Source organism: Topomyia yanbarensis, chromosome 2 (assembly GCF_030247195.1).
Source record: "Topomyia yanbarensis strain Yona2022 chromosome 2, ASM3024719v1, whole genome shotgun sequence".
Classification (NCBI taxonomy): Eukaryota; Metazoa; Arthropoda; class Insecta; order Diptera; family Culicidae; genus Topomyia; species Topomyia yanbarensis.
This window is the reverse complement of record NC_080671.1, coordinates 370,451,092-370,473,832: the sequence shown is the minus strand read 5'-3', so window position 1 is coordinate 370,473,832 and position 22,741 is coordinate 370,451,092. Positions and strand designations below refer to the sequence as shown.

Sequence of the window (22,741 nt, the reverse complement as noted above, 5' to 3'; positions counted from 1 at the left end):
TTGTACGTTAACGTGCTGAATGCTAGAAGGGAGTGTGATACCCTGATCACTAAAGTTCCCGGTCATGTCGCCACGGAACGTTTTGTTTAGTGGATTGTCATTTTTTCGATTGATCCCACTGAAAGCATGGACCTATGCTAGGAATGGACGATTTTTCAGCTTGAAAAAGAGATTTTTTGCATGCGATTTTTTCGGTTCGATGATTGACAACATCGATCTAATTGATTCAATAAAATCGATTTGGTGAAATCGATTTTTCTTTCAACATTCCTATTGACGAAAACGCACACAATCGATTTTTTTATTTCGAAAGATCGATTTTATGCTTCGATTTTTCCCGGTTCGATGTTTGCCAACATCGATTTTACGAATTAAAAAGATCGATGTTACAAAATCGATTTTATTTTTCAAAATACCTATCACTAACCTATGCTACTAGGGCCGAAGGTAAGGAACATTCGGACGTGACCGATTTATGATACCGCGAACACATGTGTTCGAAGATCCGCGTTTATGAGTTTATAGCGCTAAAACGTTTACTCAATCATCGGCGTGCTTTCACGTTTGTGAGATCGCGGGAGTAGTTGTGACTAGACGAATCTCATTCCTTTGTGTGTTAGCGTATTTGTCACATCTGCTAGCGTGTATGTAACTTCGGGTGTATAAATTTGATTTTATAACCGTGTGAGAATTCGCATATTCGCGTATGTTCTTGCATGAAGCCATTAGTCTAGGCTGCTAGGATCGCGTGACTTCCGGACGTGTACGATTCATGATCGCACGAGCGGTGGTTTAATGCTTGAGACTGCGAATGTAAACTTATACCGGGATGTTTTAATGTTAGCGAGATCGCGAGTGCAAGTATATTTATATGATTGCACGTTTGCGTTTGTGGCCAGGTTTGTGTTATCGCAAAGGCCATGAGCGTTTGTACGTTTGGAAAGTGAGAGAATGTGATTGTATATGAGAGAATATGCAATTGATTGTGTTACTGATTGTTAGTATGAATCTAATTTAAGATACAGTACTAAAAGGAAACAAAACATGCTGAATAATGAAAAAAGATGCAATGAGATTAATAAGAAGTGTATAAATTGATCGATATTATTTTTGGTATACATAAATAGTGGAAAAGCAATCTAATAGAAGTACAACAAAAGCAGACTAACGAAGTAGAAGAAAAGAACACTTATAAAACTGTTTGAACTTGTCTAAATGCCAGGTAATGATATTTATTTACCATTAACAACAATTGCATAGTGCTAGAATTTTATCATGCTATATGGTGACCGAGAATGAATGATTCACGTGCATCGGTAAATTTATCTTACCTTAATTTATTTAATCCGATCTTCCCGAATGAATCGATTCAAATGCACGAATCGAACACCGGAAGACTATCACATAAAAATTGTACACTAGCTCTAAAAACTATAAGTATCACTACATTAACACTAATACGCTTCTACTTTCAGATTTTAACGACATTGAAATAGCTAGATATTACTGGGTATCTAGTTAAGCCCGTAATATATTAAGCCTGTTCTAATGACCCCACTACTTCTAGTTTTCTGATCTGTATACTTCACATCCTTGCTCTTATTTGAGTACTATGGCGCTAATTTTCATAACTTTTCCTTCCCAGTAATCTCTAGCTAATTCAATGTCGTTAAAATGTAAAAAAGAAAATGTGACTAACATAGTCGAAATAAAAAAGGAAAAAACTTCTACTTTTAGATTTCTTTAATTAGCCTGTGCAGGCGGACGAAGCTGACCGATAAATCATTTTCGAAGACATCACCAAGTAGCGGATTCAGAGAGAAGGGTCCTGGGTCCGGACCCCTCCACCCCATTTCTTTTAATTTTTGAGAAATTTTAAATTAGCTTTAATTTAGAGAGAGTAAAGGCGCTTTAACCTAGGCTTATTAGCCAGGGCAAGGTGTAAATACCTCTGTCCCATCCCAATGGACCAAAGGAGTGACATTAACCTTCTCAGCAAAGTCACTCCCAACGATTTATTATATCCCCTTTAAATTGAAACCGACCGTACGGTTGTCCTCGTTTCTTCCTACTTTACGATTCAAAATAATTCGTTAATTAAATTATGTATTTAATGCAAAATTTAATTGCCGTTTAATTTTGAAACATCTTCAAACCCAACTCTGCACAGTAGGCCTGGCCGTTTTAATATTTGCGACATATGAAAATCTGCTTCAAATATTAATCTTGACAAGAAAAACATTTCAGAATAACTGCAGTGTTTTCCAGGATGCTTTTCAATACTAGCTGTGTAAGGGTTAGAATAGAAAATTTTTAATTAGCTTTAATTTTATATTTTTTCAATCTCAAAATCATGCCAAATCAAATTTGACCACCAAAATTCCCATGAAGTAAGGACAAGTCAAATTGTTCTGTTTGTTTCAAAATAAAAATTTCATTATTTTTTCCTGGATCTACCTCTGACATCACCTAATAATATTTAACTATAAAAAATTTAATAAATATATCTCGTTTTGAGAAGAAATAATCATTGAAATCTCATTACCAAAGAAATAGGCTTATTACAACAATGAATTGCTCCGAAGATGCCATTGGCCAAAGTTTACTGATTTTGGTTTCATAAACTGTTAACCCTCTATAACAGATACCTTCCGTTTAATTCCACTAGATTTATAATAACAATAGAAAATGCGATTGGCTTTCACCATCAAAACAGATTTCGATTACGATATACAATCTTCTACAGTGTTTATATCAGTCTGTATGAATATTGAAGAAGAAGGACTTTTTTGTTGAAATTCAAATGCATTTTATTAATATTATTTTTGCCTCTCTCATATCACTCTGAACTTGGTCAACCTAATCCCGACCGGAATTTTTTTTGACTAATATAGGTTTTGTGTATTTTGACAGGGGCTTAGCTAAGGATATGCGTTGAGGGATACAACGCCCCCCCCCCCCCTAACACACACACCACCCTTTTCTAAGCTCCCCTTCCCCCATCAAGTCCTCTCCCATGAAGCCCTCCCCCGAATAAAATTTCCTAGTGCCTCCAGAATAAATTTTCCTAGTGGGTATGAAATTTTGATTTTGATATGCACACATTCCGTAATACGCAATATCCGAATTTTATAAAAACCAGTGAAAAAATTGGTTTGAAATGATTTTGAGTTTGGTCCGGACAGCCCGAACCCTCCTCCTGGATCTGCCACCAGTTTCATTCAGCATCGACACATAGCATCTCAAGTTCGTCGCTGTCGATCCATTATATGACGCAAATCGTACTGAATACGTAATAGATATTTCCTCCATTATATTAAACATAATCAGTCATGGAATCGTAGATTGGACAAATGAGAAACGCACAATTGCTCCACTAGATGGATTAAAACAGGTTTTTAAATTAAAGTTCCGCTGTAGCTGTTTCGCACTGCTAATTTTTTCGCACAATGCAAATTAACCCAACAAAGGTAATCGATCAAGTTGATATTTATTACCAACCCTCGCGTAGGACTATTTTCAATGTGGTCATAAATCTTCTTCACACGCATGTTCCTTTTACTTACTTCTCAACTTGCTGCCGTGGTGTCCCGCAATCGTAACAAAATACCACAAACATTGCCACCGGCGGGTGACCGGAAATGAATGCTAGGTTCCTCACGCTCACGACACCATGACAAAATCGTTTGCGAAAATTTCAGTTCCATGTCCATCTCTGTAGTTAGTTATGTAAAAGGTTTCGACCTCGGTCGAAAAAAAAACCAAACAAAAGGAAAGGCAAGGAAAACAATCGAAATGTAACACATTTTAATCGTGAGGGTACCGAGCGGTTTGGTGGCTCGTTTCATGTGTCAATCAGTGACAACACGTAAGCTTACATCAACGCGTGATCAGCAGGCAACATCATGAAAGTCGACACGCTGTGTTAGCTTTATTTAAAAATCCAAGTGATGTGTGGACTGTGAGTTAGAAAGGATCGTCTGTGTGGTAATAAGAAAAATCACGAAATTGCTAGAGATGACAACTGCACCCTGAACGGTACAGAATAATGAAGTTGAAAAAGTTACAATTGAAGATTAAAACAGCGTTCAACGTATACTTTAGCTCATGACTAGTTCGGAGTTTTCCGATAGATGAAAACCAGGCATTGCATTTATCGCTCATATGAGTAAATGCGCCCGGATAGTTTGCTACTGCGACAATAAAAACTCACTTTCTCACACGAAAAGTTATTGGCACTCACAAAACTTCTCCGGATAAATACAACGTGTTATTTCTCCGGATAAATAAAACAGCCGGAGAATAAGTGAATGAGTTTATCACGGTATCCTTTTTGCGTTCTCTGCTTTGCTGTCGTTATTCCAAAACACGAAAAAACAAGTCTATCATACTTCTTTGCCGCTTTTCTTTGTAATTAAATGTATTTTTTGAAGTTTTAATTGATTTCCACGAAATTAGAATTTTATCACTTTCTCCGGTGAGAAGGAAAAAGTCAAATAAATTTTATCCGGAAAATCATTCTCACGCTATTTGTGGAGACGGAGAATTTCGCGACTCATTTTATCTCGGAAAAGTTGGACATCGGATAAGCTTCTTCTCGCGTGAGTGAGAGAGAATTACAATGCCTGCTGTTTGTCTTTTATTTTTTTATGAAATATATACAATAAATCGTACAATAGTCTACCAAAACTATTACTTTTGGAAGGAAATTCGCCACTGATGTTCTAAAGAGTGTTATGATCAACGATTGCTTAACTTTAACTTGACGCATTTTTATTCTTCGTGCATTAAAAAGCTTACACACTCTCATTTTAAAGATGTATGTTTGTAGAATGGACTGGTTCAATTTTTGACTTTTAGTTCCACCAAGCTCTACTGATTCCTTTTATGGCCCTTAGTAATTGTGCAAATTTTGGTACCGAAGTTCGCAAAGAAATGGCAGGCCGTCTGTTCCTGTGGTTTTAAGAAGATATTTAAATCACAACCGGGACCATCAACCAATAACTGTATTTGCAATAGTGCTTGGAAAAACGTATGTTGTTTTTCTTCAAGCAAAATATGTGTTCCGTTCCGTTTTGGCAGGATTTGGAATCTTGCAATTACGAAAAAGGCCATGGAGGGGTACACCGCGAAAAACGTCCATGGGGTGCCCGATGACATGAACACACCAGAGCTTTTCCTAATACAAAAATATTGGGTAATCGTCAATCAGAACTTCATGAAGACAGTTGTCGGCGGAGTGCAGTTCAAGGCAAACTGGCGTTCTGCGGCGAGGAATGTGATCAAGAAGACTGTACCAAACTCGATGGAAGTAGTCAAACGAAAGACAGGCAATTCGCATTAGCTAAAATGAAGCTTGAGTGAATATTTTTTCTTTATTCTGAATAAATTGAACTTGCCATGGAAAATCATGTAATTTTCATAAATTCTTGGACTGTTATACACACATTCCTGGTTAATCAATTTTGATAGTAACATCCTTTATTTTATAAAGCTTAGCGCTATTTAGCCTTTTTCGAGAAAAAAACTTTTTTTGAATTTGAGATTGAATATTTTGACGATTGCAAATGGTAGACAGAAATCAGAGAAAATAATCTATGCTACAATCACTTTTGCATTAATTTCTAAGATCGGTTGAGTATATTGAGAAATTTTGTTTAAAATGTAACACTTCAATGATCATTTTCAAAGTTTACAGTACAAAGCAAGCGCATAAAAAGTATAAAAGATATCCCAAATGAATGTGAAGAAATTCACTGTGAAATGTTAATGACAAGTTGGCATCCCAACTCTCCCTATCAGACTCGTTTCCACAATCGGGTTGAATGCCAAATTGCAAACGACATGTTTCTCATGCATAATAAATATAATAAATACAACGAAAAGGGTTCTTGATCCATCGGTGGCCCATATGAAGAATGGATGGTAGAAGAACAATACTGGCACAGACCGACTACCATATGAGCGGTTCAAACTCGAAAGAGTGACGCAGAGTACTGTACTGGACCAGGAGTTCGATTTAACGAAGTTTTAGCATCTCATGGCCCTACATTTTCTGTCAGAGTGAAGTTCTGGAGTGTTGAAATGTTAACCACTGTTTAGGAAAGCAAAAGTAGTACAAAGTTAGTGTCAGACCTTCATGAGACCTCCAGAAGTCACTTTTTGAAATATTCGTCAATGTAGATTTGTCGGTAGACGGTTTCAGATTTAATAATAAACTGGTTCATTTGGTCACATCTACAGTTCGCTTGCCACACAAAAAACTCTTTGTGCAATTCGACAGCTTCATCTTAGGCCAATTGAATAAATTTCCTACATGAAAGTTTGTTTTTTAAATACGGTTTATAAATCAAAGCTTTGAAGGTTATACCTTGGCGTGCAAGAGTCGGTGTATTAATGTTTCTTATTTGACTTCATTCTTCACGGCTATTGAACAGCCGCCAGAAGAAACCTAAAACGTTGATACACAATCGGGAATAGCGAATCAGAAATGGTGACTATATGTCAGTGATTCACTCACTCACTTAAGGTTCGTTTAGGTTAAGTCTTAGGTACGGAGCAATACCTAGGCATTCCTAGCATGTTGTTAGTCGCCTCTTACGACATGGGAGCAGGTTCCCAGTGTTTCTATTCTTGGCTGAAATAGTGCAAAAAATTTTGGTCTGCCGGACACCATACGGCCTTATAGAAACCGACTTGATGAGCTGAAATCGAAACGCAAATTCCATAACCAATTTAGTTATTGGTTATGTGCTCTTCACTCGCAAAGATGGTTTAATGGAGTTAATTTTTACCTAAATTTATTAAACAGAAGTATATTGTGCATATTGCATTAGCTTGCTAAGCTAAACCAAGTTTCTATTTGATTAATTCTGATCAGTTTCATAAGAACACCTTTCATTGCGAGACATCACGCAGAAATAGGTGTTTGTTAAGAATCACAAATAGTATTTTCGTTATATAATTTTTTACAAAATTTAAAAAACTTTTTGAGCGACTTTATGGAATGTCGCAATTAACTCTGTTAAGACAAATGTCTTCCGAATTATTTCACTATAATATTATCCCACCTTTCTCTTGCAATCCGGAACGCCAACTAAAAAACCATGTCTACTTTGCGCGTTAAAATCTCTCAAATGCATAAATATACTTTACCGAAAAAAAGTTTAAATATTTGTAACAAAGTCTTCAAAGTAAAATAAAGTTCAAGTGGAACTTTTTGTTGAACCACGCGCAAAGGTTGTAGCATGGAAACTTTGTTTTAACCACACGACCACCACAAAGAGTCAGTATGATTTTGGCTGTTTATATCAAAATCCCGTCTTAACCGAGTGTGCCATCAATGCGGCAGTGGGTCTGGCACGAAAAATACCTTAATGAAGAATCGCTTAGGATGACTTGAACTGATCGAGGAAGAGGCACCGAAGCACACTACTAGTCAGGCTCACTTTCACCGAATGTAGGATGTAATTTCTTTTCTTTGGATTTTCCTGCAGAGTGAGTGCAAACCGTGAGGGGTTATATAATCCAGCAGATTTTTTGGGTCGTGTAATCTATAAAATAGATGAGCACACATAAGTAACATCTACGCAGTCCATATTTTCGTTTAATAGTAATCTATGCTCGTGAAATGGGGTTTGGAAAACAAAAACAACTGCTTAAGGAATGGTGTTTTACACTCAATCATCACATTCGTTTGCAGCTCCAATATCATTCATGTTTACCTTCGCTAAATCCTCTCGCATCAGCAGCGCGCTGCTGGAGGTCTACATAAATCGTCAAATCTGCGGATAAAATTGCATTGACGAACTCTATACAAGTGCTCGTTTAAAAGGTTTTCGAGTTTCGGGCAATATCTACGTATTCCTTTAGCGCGTGATTCGTCACTATCTACAGACGCCCCACGCGTCGCAACGGGGAAGCGTTTCGTATGTACGTTTCGATTCAGCACCACCACTGTTTTGAAAAACACTTGTCCGTTCATTGATTTGCGCCCAGTTTCTTGGCAGGTTTGGCGAAAATTTCACCTCCACAGTGACCACCTCAACCAGTCGGCGTAACGGCGAAGCTTGGATGGACCCAGTTTCACTAAATTGAATTTCGACACGTTTTTCATTGGTTATTTTGTATTGATGACAGTGTGGTAAACTCAAAGAATAGACGCCCTGAGATTGTTTATCTGTTAATATATGCGAATAGTATGTAAAAAAAAATTGAAGGTTTAAATACCTATAGGGCAATGTATCGTTTTACTTTAGCTGTTGTTGAGGCTGGCAGGTGATGAGAGGATTACGTTGATTCTTCTTGTTTTGAGATTCAGCTTGAAACTTCTTATTTTATTACGAAAAAGATGTTCATTACAGAATCTTCCCAGATAAGAAATTTTCTAGATTAATGGATTAATAGCTGTCTCCACCTTTTGGCCAACTTTAAATATTCTTGAATGACTATACCCTAGTAACAATTGAGGTTTTATGGTAGTTTTATAGCCTCTCATAAAACTTAGATTGCACTTGTAGCGTGCTATAAAACTTCAATTGATACTTGGGTAGGGATATGATGTGGAGGATTATTCCACGCGACATCAGCCCAAAATATTTTGGAAAAAGCTTCGAACTTTTGATGAATAAGATACTGACATATTTATATACCTTTTGCACAAACGAACGTTTTCGCTACCGCTCGAATACTATACAGCATTTTATGATTTCAACTGTCGAAGATTTCTTTGATACTAGTAAAGTTCTCAAGCTGTAAGGAAATGTAGCGGAATAAAGGAGGTCCAATTTGACTTCTTAGTCATACACCAGTGGTAGTGGTAAATGTTTCAGAGATAGTATCTCCTATTTTCATTGACTATCCTGACGATCTCTGACAACTCGCGACCTTGTTCGTAGTAGTTTAAGGTTGAACAGGGAATATGCAAAATCGAAAATGAAAAAAGCAATTTTTTCCATACCGTGTGTTAGATCTTCACAAAAATCAATTAGCGGAACTGTAACAACATTCTACATAAACTGATTGATTTTTATGAAGATTTAACACACGGTGTGGAAAAAAACATTACGTGCTTCCAAAATTGACTATTTCGGATTTTTGTGATCTTGCACAGTTTTTCAACATTCGCCTCACTCTTTTTATTTTTCTCCAATTTAAATGTACCTAACATCCAAATGATACCTTATATACCAAATATAAACACGCCATTCAATTCAACAAACGAATGTGTGCCATAAATTGCCACTGACTTAACATATTTCTAATATTCATAATATTCAACCCTGCTAGGTGGTTAATTATATAATTAATAATATAACATAAAGGTTTTTTTTAATTTCGATTATAGAGGTTTTAACCTTAAGGTCATTCGCCTCTATGGGTTAAAAAAATCTCTTATGAGAAATTTCTAACCCTATGTGCGGGGTCGGGACTCGAACCCAGGTGCTCTGCGTACAAGGCAATCGATTTACTAACTACGCTACACCCACCCCCAAGATAAAGGTATATTATATAAGTACATATGTACTTAATAATTAAAAAATCACTAAATGCTCGTGAAAACCTATTCTGATGCAGTGGGGACAAGCGGATAACGGCATTTTCCTTGTGTTTTCCAAAAAACTATGTGGTTTCAGCACACTTCAATTGTTTTATTTTGTCGACCAGTGATTTTTGATGAATAGCTAAAATGTCAAAAGGTTATTTAACAATATCTTAAATAACTCAAACCTCTTTAGCCGTAGCTACACACTTTCTTTAACGAAAGTGCGCTCCTAAATTCGGCTCAATTACCTAAAGTGTTTCTTATACTTTGGAAATACTGTAGATAGGGTAGTGAGCGTATTTTTGTCATGTTTCTATTATCACCCAATCCATTTGAAACCATTGATTGGAGCACCGCCTGCCCTCCTTGTTCAACGCTTTGAGTCAAATGCAGGGGTGACAATAGGAGCACTCGATTAGAGTTTTCGTAGTGCTCAAACACGAGCATTTTACCGTTTTCAGGGCATTTGTGTTATTATCTTGGTTCTTAAAAACGAAGCAACTTATAATTTCGCATCCAACGATCATCAACAATTATGAACAAAATCGGTTGAAAAACAATTTTTTTTTACTTTTCCTATAAAAGAAATGTATAGAATTCTAGTTTTAAAGAGGATAAATGCTCTAAAACTTTTCTAACAGTCGAGATCACATAATTTCGAAAGCATCAACATTGGAGTTTTAACAACCTCGAAGACTTTAAACAACTTTGATGAAAATATGAAATCTACATTAATGCAGTATATCGAGATATATAACTATATTTATTTTTTTCTTAAAGCCAGTTCTTTTCAATAATTGTTTTTATTGTAAGCTTTAGAGACTACCTTGAATCGCATGTGAATTATAATGTTTATACACAGCAGATGAGATTTAGAAATTACAGTAATATCAGAATAACTTATTTTAAGAGTTTTCTTTCATGTATAGTCTAAAATAATTCGATATTCGTGGATACAGAGTATTCATGTTTTCAATATACATGGTCTACATATGTTTTCAACAAAGTTAATTATAAAAGGTCTTCAACCAAGTTTTTTTTTCATTTTGATTATAAAGGCTTCAACCTTTGGGTCTTTCAGCTCTTTTTTCAGTTTCTAACCTAACGTACGAAGGTTGGGAGTCGAACCCAGGTGAGCTGCGTACAAGACAATCGACTGACAAACTACGCTATGCCTGCTTCATTCAATAAAGTTTTTTAAAATAGCATTTTTTTTAGATACTTTACTGATGACATTAAATCTCGAACTTAATTTGTTTGAAGAGTAAATTTTTCATAGTGATTTCTAGGAGGATTGACCACCAAAATTATTTTATTTTAGTTTATAAGGTGCTGCTTTACGTTGTAATATTCTTCAAATATATTGAACATTCAAAGTTGACAGTTTCGAAATAATGTGATCGTGAACGTTAAAAAAAGTTTTCGAGCATTACTTTTCTTCACTATTAAAACCCACAACTCCTGAAAGAGTCGTCGTATACTAAAATTTATTATACCATTCAATTAAACACTCAAATATACCTACACCATTAACAGCGATTAACTTAAAATCTTTTGAATTTTTTTATAATTTCCAAACCTGCTTGGAGGTTATTTATATAGTTGATAACACAAAAAATGCCCATAAAAACCAATCCTGCTAAAGACAAACGGAAAACATCATTTTACACCATTCTCCTTCTACTTTGAAAAATATTATTGTCGTAGTCAGGGTTGATTTTTGATAAATTTGGGAACATTAGCCCCAAGTTTCCAAAATGTGTGTGCAAACACTTCTATAATTTAAAAATCTGCCAGAATGAGAGGTTTGTCTTTTTGTCTGGAAACTGCAAAAAACTCTGGCTGTGCCAGATAAATCTGGCATAATGGCATCCCTGCGTAGTTGTGAATGGTTTTGCCTCAACTGTACGCAATATTTAATTGTGTGGAATTTTTCGGTAAGCAAGTTTATGTTTATAAACTTCAAATTGCACTTTCCATACGAAGCATTGTCGCTAATTAATATTTTGGAGCATCTCTTCAAAAATGCTTATAATAATTTGACAACTATGGGACCTCGATTAAAATCCCATTCCCGCAATTTTCCAAAATTCTACATGGTGCTTAAAACAATACGTTCTCAATGTAGTGATCAGACAATATACATCTAAAATTATTATTGTGCAATGTTTAATTAAAATAGTCAGCATCAATTAATTTGTTTTTTTTTTTTCAATCCGCCTTATTTTGTTTTTAGGGGGGGGGGGGGGGGGGAGGGGGGTTAACCCTAAACATCCCCCTGGCTACACCGCTGGTAGCTGCACGATATTCCAAATTTCAAAAAATAGTGATTACCGGCTATTCAATTCATACGTGATCGCAATCTTGTGATTACAATCGGTTGTTCACACAAGGGAACGTGATTAATAGTCATGTGCATTATCGTGATTTTTTAATTCTTGATCTTACCGTCGAATTTCTCACGCGGACTAATGTGTCTTTTGTCTATGATTTTGAAAGCTTAATCACAACCTTCGTAATTTCTATTTGCATTATCGTTGCAGGTTTTTTTTACGCGATGGATACGTACCGCTTAAAACGCGTAAAAAAACCGCGGTAATTGGAAATCCGCGTAAAAAATCGCGTTGAGTGGGAAATCCGCGTAAAAATCGCGTTGATTGGAAAATTCGCGTAAAAAAGAAACTGCGTTATTGAAAAATCCGCGTAAAAAACCGCGTTAATTCGAAAATCTGCGTAGAAAAAACCCTTAGCGAAAGACTTTTTGGAAGTTTCTTTTTGAACGGATTTCGCAAGTAATACGGTATTTGAAAAAAAAAAAAAAATTCTAAGTCTTTTTGTTCGGATCGCGGGGTTCCCGGAAGAATAAACTACTTCCTCACAGCAGTCTCTGTAGGGACAACTTTAAAGCTGAAATTTATTTGCATGATTAGAGGGAATTCAGACTTAATTATCTCAACTTACATCTAGTATTACCTCCTATTTTCCGCGATAGAACCAGGGATGCCATTATGCCAGATTTATTTGGCACAGCCAGAGTTTTTTGCAGTTTCCAGACAAAAAGACAAACCTCTCATTCTGCCAGATTTTTAAATTATAGAAGTGTTTGCACAAACATTTTGGAAACTTGGGTCTAATGTTCCCAAATTTATCAAAAATCAATTGATAAATTTCGATGACTTGGGGGTTGCTCTTAAGTAACAAATTTTGCCAGACATTTTTAGTTGATCTGCCAGATATTCTTTTAAAAAATAGTGGCAACCCTGGATAGAACAAGATGGTTCAACTGCACTGTCCCCGGTAGTGAATCCTATCACGAAACAAGCATGCAATTCTGGTTATATCGATAGGCATCACTATGCTCGTTTGCATGAAGTTAGGTTAGGTTACAATTTTAGGATATTCAATTGGACATCTTAATTTAGGTTATTCAATTTATGATACAAAATTTAGGTTTTACAAGTTCAGAATATAGGATATTAAATTTTAGGAATTCACTTTAGGGTATTCAATTCAGCGCCAACGAATTAGATATGTGTATTTAACTCACGTTTGCTTGCCTGTTCGTATTGTCTGACGTAAGTGCGATACAAGCTTGATCCGGATGAATTTTATCGAATTAATCTCAATGCAGGCTCATCAGCTCCATATACTATGAACAGTCCTTTGATGCAGCAGCACACTATCGGTAGTGACGTCTTACGGCTAAAGAACCCAGGAAACACCGCCCAACAATGATTAGGCGACTCACAAAAAAGCCCGCGTTTTTCGTTTTATCCTATTACACTGCGCTTCCATGGACGTTGAGTCAGTGAGAGTTCTCGTTCGGAAATTCAATATGGCTACTTCCGGTTTTGTGAAATCCTCCATAACGCAATCAATATGGGTATTTTCGGAATGGTCTTGACGAGTAGGTGCCAGAAATTAACATCCAAGATGACGACTTCCGGTTCAACGAAAATGTGCACTTGAAATCTGCAGCAATAAACTGAAAATGAACACTTGACACCAGTAACAGTAAACTGCACTGGAACAACTTAATTGATTAATGCAAACCATATTATGGTCGGAGTGCACGAAACACATTTCTCATAGATCGCTGATTTTCGAAATATAGTTGAATAATTTGAAAATGGTGAGCATACTGTGCTGGCAAACAATACTAAACTACAATAACATGACATGCTCTGAAACATGTTTTTAAACCATCATGTTGAACCACCCTGTATATGCCAAGGTTTGAGACTAAAAATAAGGACATTTGAAGTAAAATAAGAACGCTTTCCAAAAACCTCAAATATAAGAACATGTCCTTTAAAATAAGGACCCTAACCCTAATTTTTCAGTAGGGCACGTTACAAGAGCAAAAGAAAAATAAGAAGCTAGTTGTCTAATCTCGTTATCGCTACGTAGTTTTTCTTTTTAAGTAGGATTTTCTTTTAAGTAACATTTTGTTTGTGGTTATTTCCTAAGGGAAGAGCAGACAATCATAATATTTACAAATGGGATGAAAAATAGTGCTGCTGAATTTATTCAGAGTGCTTTTTATACACATCAGCGTTTCATGCAAATTGAATAATAATACCGAATGACGATGTAGCTACGTGTATTGTTAAGAAAGACGCTTATAAAAATAAAATTTTATTTTTGAATGCAGCTAGTGTTGTAGAATCTTGTTGAGGTACAATCATTTCTAGCAATTGTGAAAGGCATGCAAAGGGAATCTGGCAACGATGAACGCTGTTGTCAAATATACGGTAGGGCCTAGTAGAGAAAATTAAAAAGAGCAAAAAGCCAGTTGTCGTCTCTTATCTTAGGTTACTTCGAAGAAAAAAACCAATTGCTGGCACTTAATCGTCAAGACCATTCCGAAAAAAAACCCATATCGATTGGATTATAGCGAGTTTCGCTAAACCGGTAGTCACTATCTTGGATTTCAAAATGGCGTCAAAAATCAATTTTGGGAACGTCGTCAAGGAAATTCCAAAAACACCCATATTGATCAGGTTATAGAAGATTTCACTAAACCGGTAGTCGCTATCTTGGATTTCAAAATGGCGTCAAAAATAAATTTATGAGATCTATTCGTCAAGACCATTCCGAAAATACCCATATTGATTGGGTTAAACCGGAAGTCGCCATCTTGGATTTTCAAAATGACGTCAAAAATATTGATTGAATTATAGCGACGTTCATTAAACTGGAAGTCGCCATCGTGGATTTCAAAATGGCGTCAAACATAAATTTCTGGCACCTACTCGTCAAGGCCATTCCGAAAATACCCATTTTGAAAATCTTCGCCGTCTTTTGCATTCAAAAGGACTAATATTTTTGTAAAAATCCGCGTAAAAAACCGCGTTAAAACGCGCAAAAAACCATGTAAAAAGAAACCTGGGTGTATTGTATTTTATCGGATTTTCCCATGGATTAACATAACAGTAGGAACATGTAGTCTATCGGCGAATTATAAATCTGTATTGCTGGTATTCAGCGCAGTATTTTCATGTTTTTTAAACATTACTTTGGACCTTACCAAATGAATAACGACGTTCGAGATCCTAGTAGTTTTCTTGAGTCTGCTGCTCGAATTCTTAAATTATAAAACAGTTCACGAATCAAAAATAAATCCGTATCTAAATATTATTCTAAAATATATGAAACAGTAATTTCAATCCTATGCAAGAGATAGAGAAATTTCACACGAGGTAGGAATTGAGAAGCTAGGGGCGACTTGGATTCTCTTCCTGGGTAACAGGATGGCTGCATTCGTATCTGTTGAATCGTTACGTGCATGTTAGAGAGAATACTTCAAACTCAAATTCATTTCAACTAACTTCTGGAGTCCCTCAAAGCAATCTACGGGGATCGCTCATCTTCATACTGTTTGATAATGATCTTTGTCTTCATTTGAACTACAACAAACTACCGTATGTTATATGATTATACGACTGTATGACGACCTGAAAAGAATAAAACTATCTACTCTACTAAATATTGAATAGATTTATATTTGGACATAGATCTGTTATCGCAATGGAGAGGATACAATGAAGGTGAACACGAAGAAATGTGAAGCAATCACATTCACTCGACTTCGCTTATCGATCAGGTAGTCTATTTCCAATCATCAGAGACATCGGTCACGATACCTTGTGTACTTATGCTTTTGTCCGAGCCAGTATAAGGCGAACGAAAAAACTTCTGTGCATTGTCTGAATAACAAACAAGCGTTGGGTGAACGAAAATTAAATCGTGCGACTAACGAAACATTCGTGATAATACAAACATTTGGTAAAATAACGAAACATTTCGTTTCGATCACGAAACATAGTTTCGTTTTCTACGTGAAATATACACTAAATATTTAAAATCACGAATATTTTCGTTGATTCAGATGCCATGTTTTTAGTTCACGAAATGAAAGCATCTCATCTATTCATAGTAGATTTACGAATAAATTCATTCAGCGATATGATTTTTTTGTGCATAACTATTTTGGGGATTCTTCATTCATATTACTCAAATAAACATTCCCGAGTGTATTTCGAACTGTACTGCTAACAGCTCTAAGTTTAGTAACCACATCCACGTCCGAAATTCTTGGAACCGTGTGGTGACCGGCGAGCTAAAATTTTTTTGCACTAGTTCAGCCAAGAATAGAACCACTGGGAACGTGCTCTCATGTCTTAAGAGGTGACTAACAACATGCTGGGCGTTCTTAGGTCAAGGTATTGCTCCGTACCGAAGACTTAACCTGAACGGACGCTACGGTTTTGCATCATAGCCTTTATCCATTGTGTATTGAGTGAATAACTGACAGATAGTCACCTTTTCTGATTCGCTATTCTTGATTGTGTACCAATGTTTTAGGTTTCTTCTGGCGGTTGTATAATAGCCGTAAAGGAAAAGTCTAATTCTACAATTCTACATATTTTGTGTGGCAAGGGATGTGTAGATATGTCAAAATAAGCAATTCTTTCTTAAATCTGCAACCGTCTACCGACAAATCTGCATTGAAGACTACCTCCAAAAGTGACTCTTTGAGGTCTCATGAAGGTTTTACACTAGCTTTGTACTATATACTTGAATATGTGCCAGTATTGTTCTTCTCCCATCCACTCTTCATCTGGGCAGCCGATGGATCAAGTGCTCTTGTCGTTGTGTTTATTATATTTATTACGCATAATAAACATGTTGTTTGCAATTTGTCATTTAATCCAATTATGGAAACGTGTCTGATAGCAAGAGTGGAGATGCCAACTTGTCATTAACATTTCGCAGTGAATTTCTTCACATTCATTTGGGGTATCTTCAAATATTTTATACCCTTTCTTTGTACTGCAAACTTTGGAAATGATTATTAAAGTGCTAGTAAGAAGCAATACTCCCGATGGTCAGCTGTTCGGAGCTCAAATTGCCCGTAGAATAATTATTAAAAGGCCTATTCCAACGGCATTCATATTTCTTCTGGAGGTCGCACACTTGAAACCTTTGATCTAAAATGAAAAGACAAAGCGTGTGAGTACTTAGCTAAATCACAGTATCCACTAAGTTATATCCATCTCCCTATCTACTAACTTCTGCGACACTTGTGGATGATGCAGAGAATTTCTCGGTCATAATAGCCACAAGTGTTAAACTAACATACCTTCCAATCCCAAAATTGACCTGCATGGGCGTGGACATCTACGTTATTGATCATACTATAATCTAAATCTCTTTAGGTTTCACGTTGAGTGTGATGTACTACTCCCAAATATCATACAATTGGTTCAATATGCAATTTCAATAGGTTTTGATCAATCACGGGAAACTCACAGGTGGTCAGCTAAGCTGAGCTATGATTAGCACATCCACTTTCGAAATTCCTGGATTTACTTTGAAAGCTTTTATGATGACCTGATACAGGCTTCGGCCCACTATACTGCTTCGACGCTTGGATGGCACCTTTCGGGAAACAGACAAACCTTCAAAGTATTCAAAATTGTTTATTTTTCCTTCTTGGAAACATGAGCTGTTTTCAAATTTTTTGCACTGGATTTCAAGAGAAAGACTTTTTAAACAAATTGCTATCCAAAGATTTCAGAACCGACCTCTGTTATCCTACAAAAAGAAGCGAACTTTTATGAATAGCTGATTTGAGCTTTTACAATGCAATATTGCTTAATAAGAATCAAGCACCATAATGTTTATACGATTACTATACATGCGTGTTAATACTTGGAGTAACAAATTTCTTAGTATTGGTTGAAGGTCGCTATGAGGCTTCCAGAACAATTTGCGAACTCCTTTTCGTTGAAAATAACTTAGACTGACGAATTGTTTATTATTTTAATAGTTTACGTTATTACTGGTATAGAAGCTTAAACTCAGATATTGTTTCCCGGTTTAAGGTTTTGCAGTTGTTGAAATGGTCAGTTCGCAACAATGAACCGAGCATCGGTCGATGCGAATACGTCAAATCATAATTATATCAATCAACAAAAGCAATACAATCAAAATTCACTCACCCCATGTCCTGCGCCACTTAGGTAGAGCTGCCACAACGGTTCCTGCAGTCCCACCAGACTCGTAACCTTGTCCTTCAGTGGCAGCGAGCCGAGACACCGCACCGAAAAAGTCTGCCCGTTGATGGCGGCCACCGAACCGCTGCCGTCGCTGCTCTGCTCCTTGGCGACATCGTTGAACATTTTTTCAATTTGCGCCTGCACGCAGTTGCTGGATTCCGACCGGCTGCCATGGCTGGCACCGCTGGCAGCACTCCCACTGCTTCCACCACGCAAATCACGCAGATTGTTCGCTAACCCGCTGATGTCCAGGTGGTCCCGTTCGTTCACGATCGCTCTCGGTCCTCCCAAACGGGTGGCGCTGCTGATCGAACCCGCGCCATGGATCGAGGACGACCGGCGGCGACCTCCGGCCCCAATTCCGAGGTTTAGCGAGCTACGATCATCGATCCGTTGGCTGATGATCGATCTAGAAGAGGAATAGACGGCATCGTTAGCTGAGCTCTTGGGGATCGTTCGCTCTGCACCGGGACCATGACTAGGACCAGGACCAGGACCGGAGGGATCACCGCAGAAATGGTGGTAGTTTTGATGGTTAATCGAGTTAATAACGGGATCATTGCGGTTAAGGGTCGCACAAAAATGCTCCCCGGTGCTGTTATAGTTATTAGTAATACCACTGCCACTAGTTTTGTTATTTTGGGAACCGCTGTTATCGTGAAGGCATAGCTGGTGGATTATGAACACAAAGAAATCACTAACGGTTTGCCACATTGAACCGACTCGTTCGGAGAATGAGCATCGGATGCACACTGATTATTGCACATGGGCACTTAGCTGCCTGACCACTCAAAAATATCTACTCCCTCTTCTGTATCGAACCGACGATCTTCAGACGTCAGATGTTACAAATAGATTTTCTTCACCGGATTATTTGCCAATAATCGCATGGATCTCTGTCACCAAACTGTGATTGCGATGCCCAGCGAAGGTTCAACTGACAAATTTCACACTTTTTTAAACATTCGGAATGCACCGCTCGCAACTGTGCACCGAGGATTTCAAACCAAACAGACACTCTCGCCAAGTCAGCTTGGATTTGTTAAACACTATTAATCATTTATGAGAACCACTAATTGTCGAAATTCGGCCAATCAAATGCATCTACAACGGCGATTCGAATGGATGAAACGCGAAACCAACCAGCGAAGGAAACAAAACTACGATCTCTCTCTCTCCTTCGAATCGAATTGTTGGGTGGTAGAGGGAGGAAAGCTTTAACACGCGCGTAACTTCACCACAAGAAAAACAAATCGTACAGGGACTACACGAGGTCGCAAAAATGCGTTCCGCACCGTACCAAGTTCGAACAGTTATTGAACGAAAACGACCAGCGCGGGTTTACTCAAAGGCCACTTTTCTCCTCATAGCTTGGGCGAAGATGTTAGTCGGTTTTCCTATCGTTTCTCACTCTCGCACCTCTACCATAGCTGACCATTTGATTGGCTGACCTTTCTCCCACGGGGATGCTCGCGCGACTAGTTTTTCCTACTTTCTACCAACGAAAAAAAGCTTTAGCGAATCGGTTCTCCAAGCTGCGGTGCGTGCTTGCGACTCGATTTTCGTCTGAAGCTTATTTGGGTTCGGTTTCAATGCGTTCCTGTCTGGCTAGTTTGGGTAAGATCAGGCATGTGCGTTTAACAAAGTCTACTTTCGGGGGTTCACAGAGAGCTTTCATCGATCAACAGATGCAAGGTAAAGTTCCACAAACGATCGCGCTTTACCGGTTGCGTTTACTCGCTCGATATTACCGGTAAAAGCTTGTTTGTGCGTCGCTATGAATCGTGATGAATAAAGTTTTTAAACAGGACAAATGGCTGAGAGTAGTTTAGCAAGAGGTTTCATTTTTTTCCAAATCCTTCGAAGGTCGTAAAAAGGTTGATCATCTGTGAGGAGGCTTCGTTCTGGAAACTCGGGTGTTCATGCAATGTATTAAAAGTGTTCGGAAAATGTTTGTCGACAGCTAGAAAGACAAAATAAGGGTGAGATCGAAACCCAGGGGTCGCAAAAACGACGAAAGAGTGGCCAGCTGTGCCTAGTTGAACACCAATCGCTCCGTCCGAGATATAGCAAGCAGGTTGTCGTCTACAATCGAGCATCGAGCTAGAAAACGAGACGGGCTGTCGTCTCAAGTGAAGTGGTGACTACAAGCTCCGGCTTCCTGGACAGGAATATTATACGTCGACTGGAAGTGGAAAGGTGACAGAGATTCTCGAGCTCAAAATAATATCTCGTGTGGCACGCCATCTGTTATTGTAGATTAAAAAGTGACATTTACATCGCAACCTAGACGATCGATTTGTCGATTTGACAATTTGTAAATTTGTCAAATTGTCAATTTGTCAATTCGTCAATTTGTCAATCTGTCAATTTGTCAATTTGTCAATTTGTCAATTTGTCAATCTGTCAATTTGTCAATTTGTCAATTTGTCAATTTGTCAATTTGTCACTTTGTCAATTTGTCAATTTGTCAATTTGTCAATTTGTCAATTTGTCAATTTGCCATTTTGTCAATTTGTCAATTTGTCAATTTGTCAATTTGTCAATTTGTCAATTTGTCAATTCGTCAATTCGTCAATTCGTCAATTCGTCAATTCGTCAATTCGTCAATTCGTCAATTCGTCAATTCGTCAATTCGTCAATTCGTCAATTCGTCAATTCGTCAATTCGTCAATTCGTCAATTCGTCAATTCGTCAATTCGTCAATTCGTCAATTCGTCAATTCGTCAATTCGTCAATTCGTCAATTCGTCAATTCGTCAATTCGTCAATTCGTCCATTCGTCAATTCGTCAATTCGTCAATTCGTCAATTCGTCAATTCGTCAATTCGTCAATTCGTCAATTCGTCAATTCGTCAATTCGTCAATTCGTCAATTCGTCAATTCGTCAATTCGTCAATTCGTCAATTCGTCAATTCGTCAATTCGTCAATTCGTCAATTCGTCAATTCGTCAATTCGTCAATTCGTCAATTCGTCAATTCGTCAATTCGTCAATTCGTCAATTCGTCAATTCGTCAATTCGTCAATTCGTCAATTCGTCAATTCGTCAATTCGTCAATTCGTCAATTCGTCAATTCGTCAATTCGTCAATTCGTCAATTCGTCAATTCGTCAATTCGTCAATTCGTCAATTCGTCAATTCGTCAATTCGTCAATTCGTCAATTCGTCAATTCGTCAATTCGTCAATTCGTCAATTCGTCAATTCGTCAATTCGTCAATTCGTCAATTCGTCAATTCGTCAATTCGTCAATTCGTCAATTCGTCAATTCGTCAATTCGTCAATTCGTCAATTCGTCAATTCGTCAATTCGTCAATTCGTCAATTCGTCAATTCGTCAATTCGTCAATTCGTCAATTCGTCAATTCGTCAATTCGTCAATTCGTCAATTCGTCAATTCGTCAATTCGTCAATTCGTCAATTCGTCAATTCGTCAATTCGTCAATTCGTCAATTCGTCAATTCGTCAATTCGTCAATTCGTCAATTCGTCAATTCGTCAATTCGTCAATTCGTCAATTCGTCAATTCGTCAATTCGTCAATTCGTCAATTCGTCAATTCGTCAATTCGTCAATTCGTCAATTCGTCAATTCGTCAATTCGTCAATTCGTCAATTCGTCAATTCGTCAATTCGTCAATTCGTCAATTCGTCAATTCGTCAATTCGTCAATTCGTCAATTCGTCAATTCGTCAATTCGTCAATTCGTCAATTCGTCAATTCGTCAACTCGTCAGTTCGTCAATTCGTCAATTCGTCAATTCGTCAATTCGTCAATTCGTCAATTCGTCAATTCGTCAATTCGTCAATTCGTCAATTCGTCGTCAATTTGTCAATTTGTCAATTTGTCAATTTGTCAATTTGTCAATTTGTCAATTTGTCAATTTGTCAATTTGTCAATTTGTCAATCTGTCAATTTGTCAATTTGTCAATTTGTCAATTTGTCAATTTGTCAATTTGTCAATTTGTCAATTTGTCAATTTGTCAATTTGTCAATTTGTCAATTTGTCAATTTGTCAATTTGTCAATTTGTCAATTTGTCAATTTGTCAATTTGTCAATTTGTCAATTTGTCAATTTGTCAATTTGTCAATTTGTCAATTTGTCAATTTGTCAATTTGTCAATTTGTCAATTTGTCAATTTGTCAATTTGTCAATTTGTCAATTTGTCAATTTGTCAATTTGTCAATTTGTCAATTTGTCAATTTGTCAATTTGTCAATTTGTCAATTTGTCAATTTGTCAATTTGTCAATTTGTCAATTTGTCAATTTGTCAATTTGTCAATTTGTCAATTTGTCAATTTGTCAATTCGTCAATTCGTCAATTCGTCAATTCGTCAATTCGTCAATTCGTCAATTCGTCAATTCGTCAATTCGTCAATTCGTCAATTCGTCAATTCGTCAATTTGTCAATTTGTCAATTCGTCAATTCGTCAATTCGTCAATTCGTCAATTCGTCAATTCGTCAATTCGTCAATTCGTCAATTCGTCAATTCGTCAATTCGTCAATTCGTCAATTCGTCAATTCGTCAATTCGTCAATTCGTCAATTCGTCAATTCGTCAATTCGTCAATTCGTCAATTCGTCAATTCGTCAATTCGTCAATTCGTCAATTCGTCAATTCGTCAATTCGTCAATTCG

The 22,741-nt window shown here is 37.2% G+C and overlaps 1 protein-coding gene across 3 annotated transcripts in view; it reads right to left on the bottom strand.

Annotated features, from left to right (window-relative positions):
- LOC131684504 (uncharacterized) overlaps positions 1-22,741 on the bottom strand; it is a 245,449-nt gene that overhangs the window by 80,152 nt on the left and 142,556 nt on the right. For all 3 annotated transcript variants that reach the window (XM_058967445.1, XM_058967444.1, XM_058967446.1), the window contains one exon: positions 18,052-18,517. In XM_058967445.1, coding sequence (XP_058823428.1) covers positions 18,052-18,517 — 466 coding nt within the window. The remainder of the gene's footprint in view (positions 1-18,051; positions 18,518-22,741) is intronic.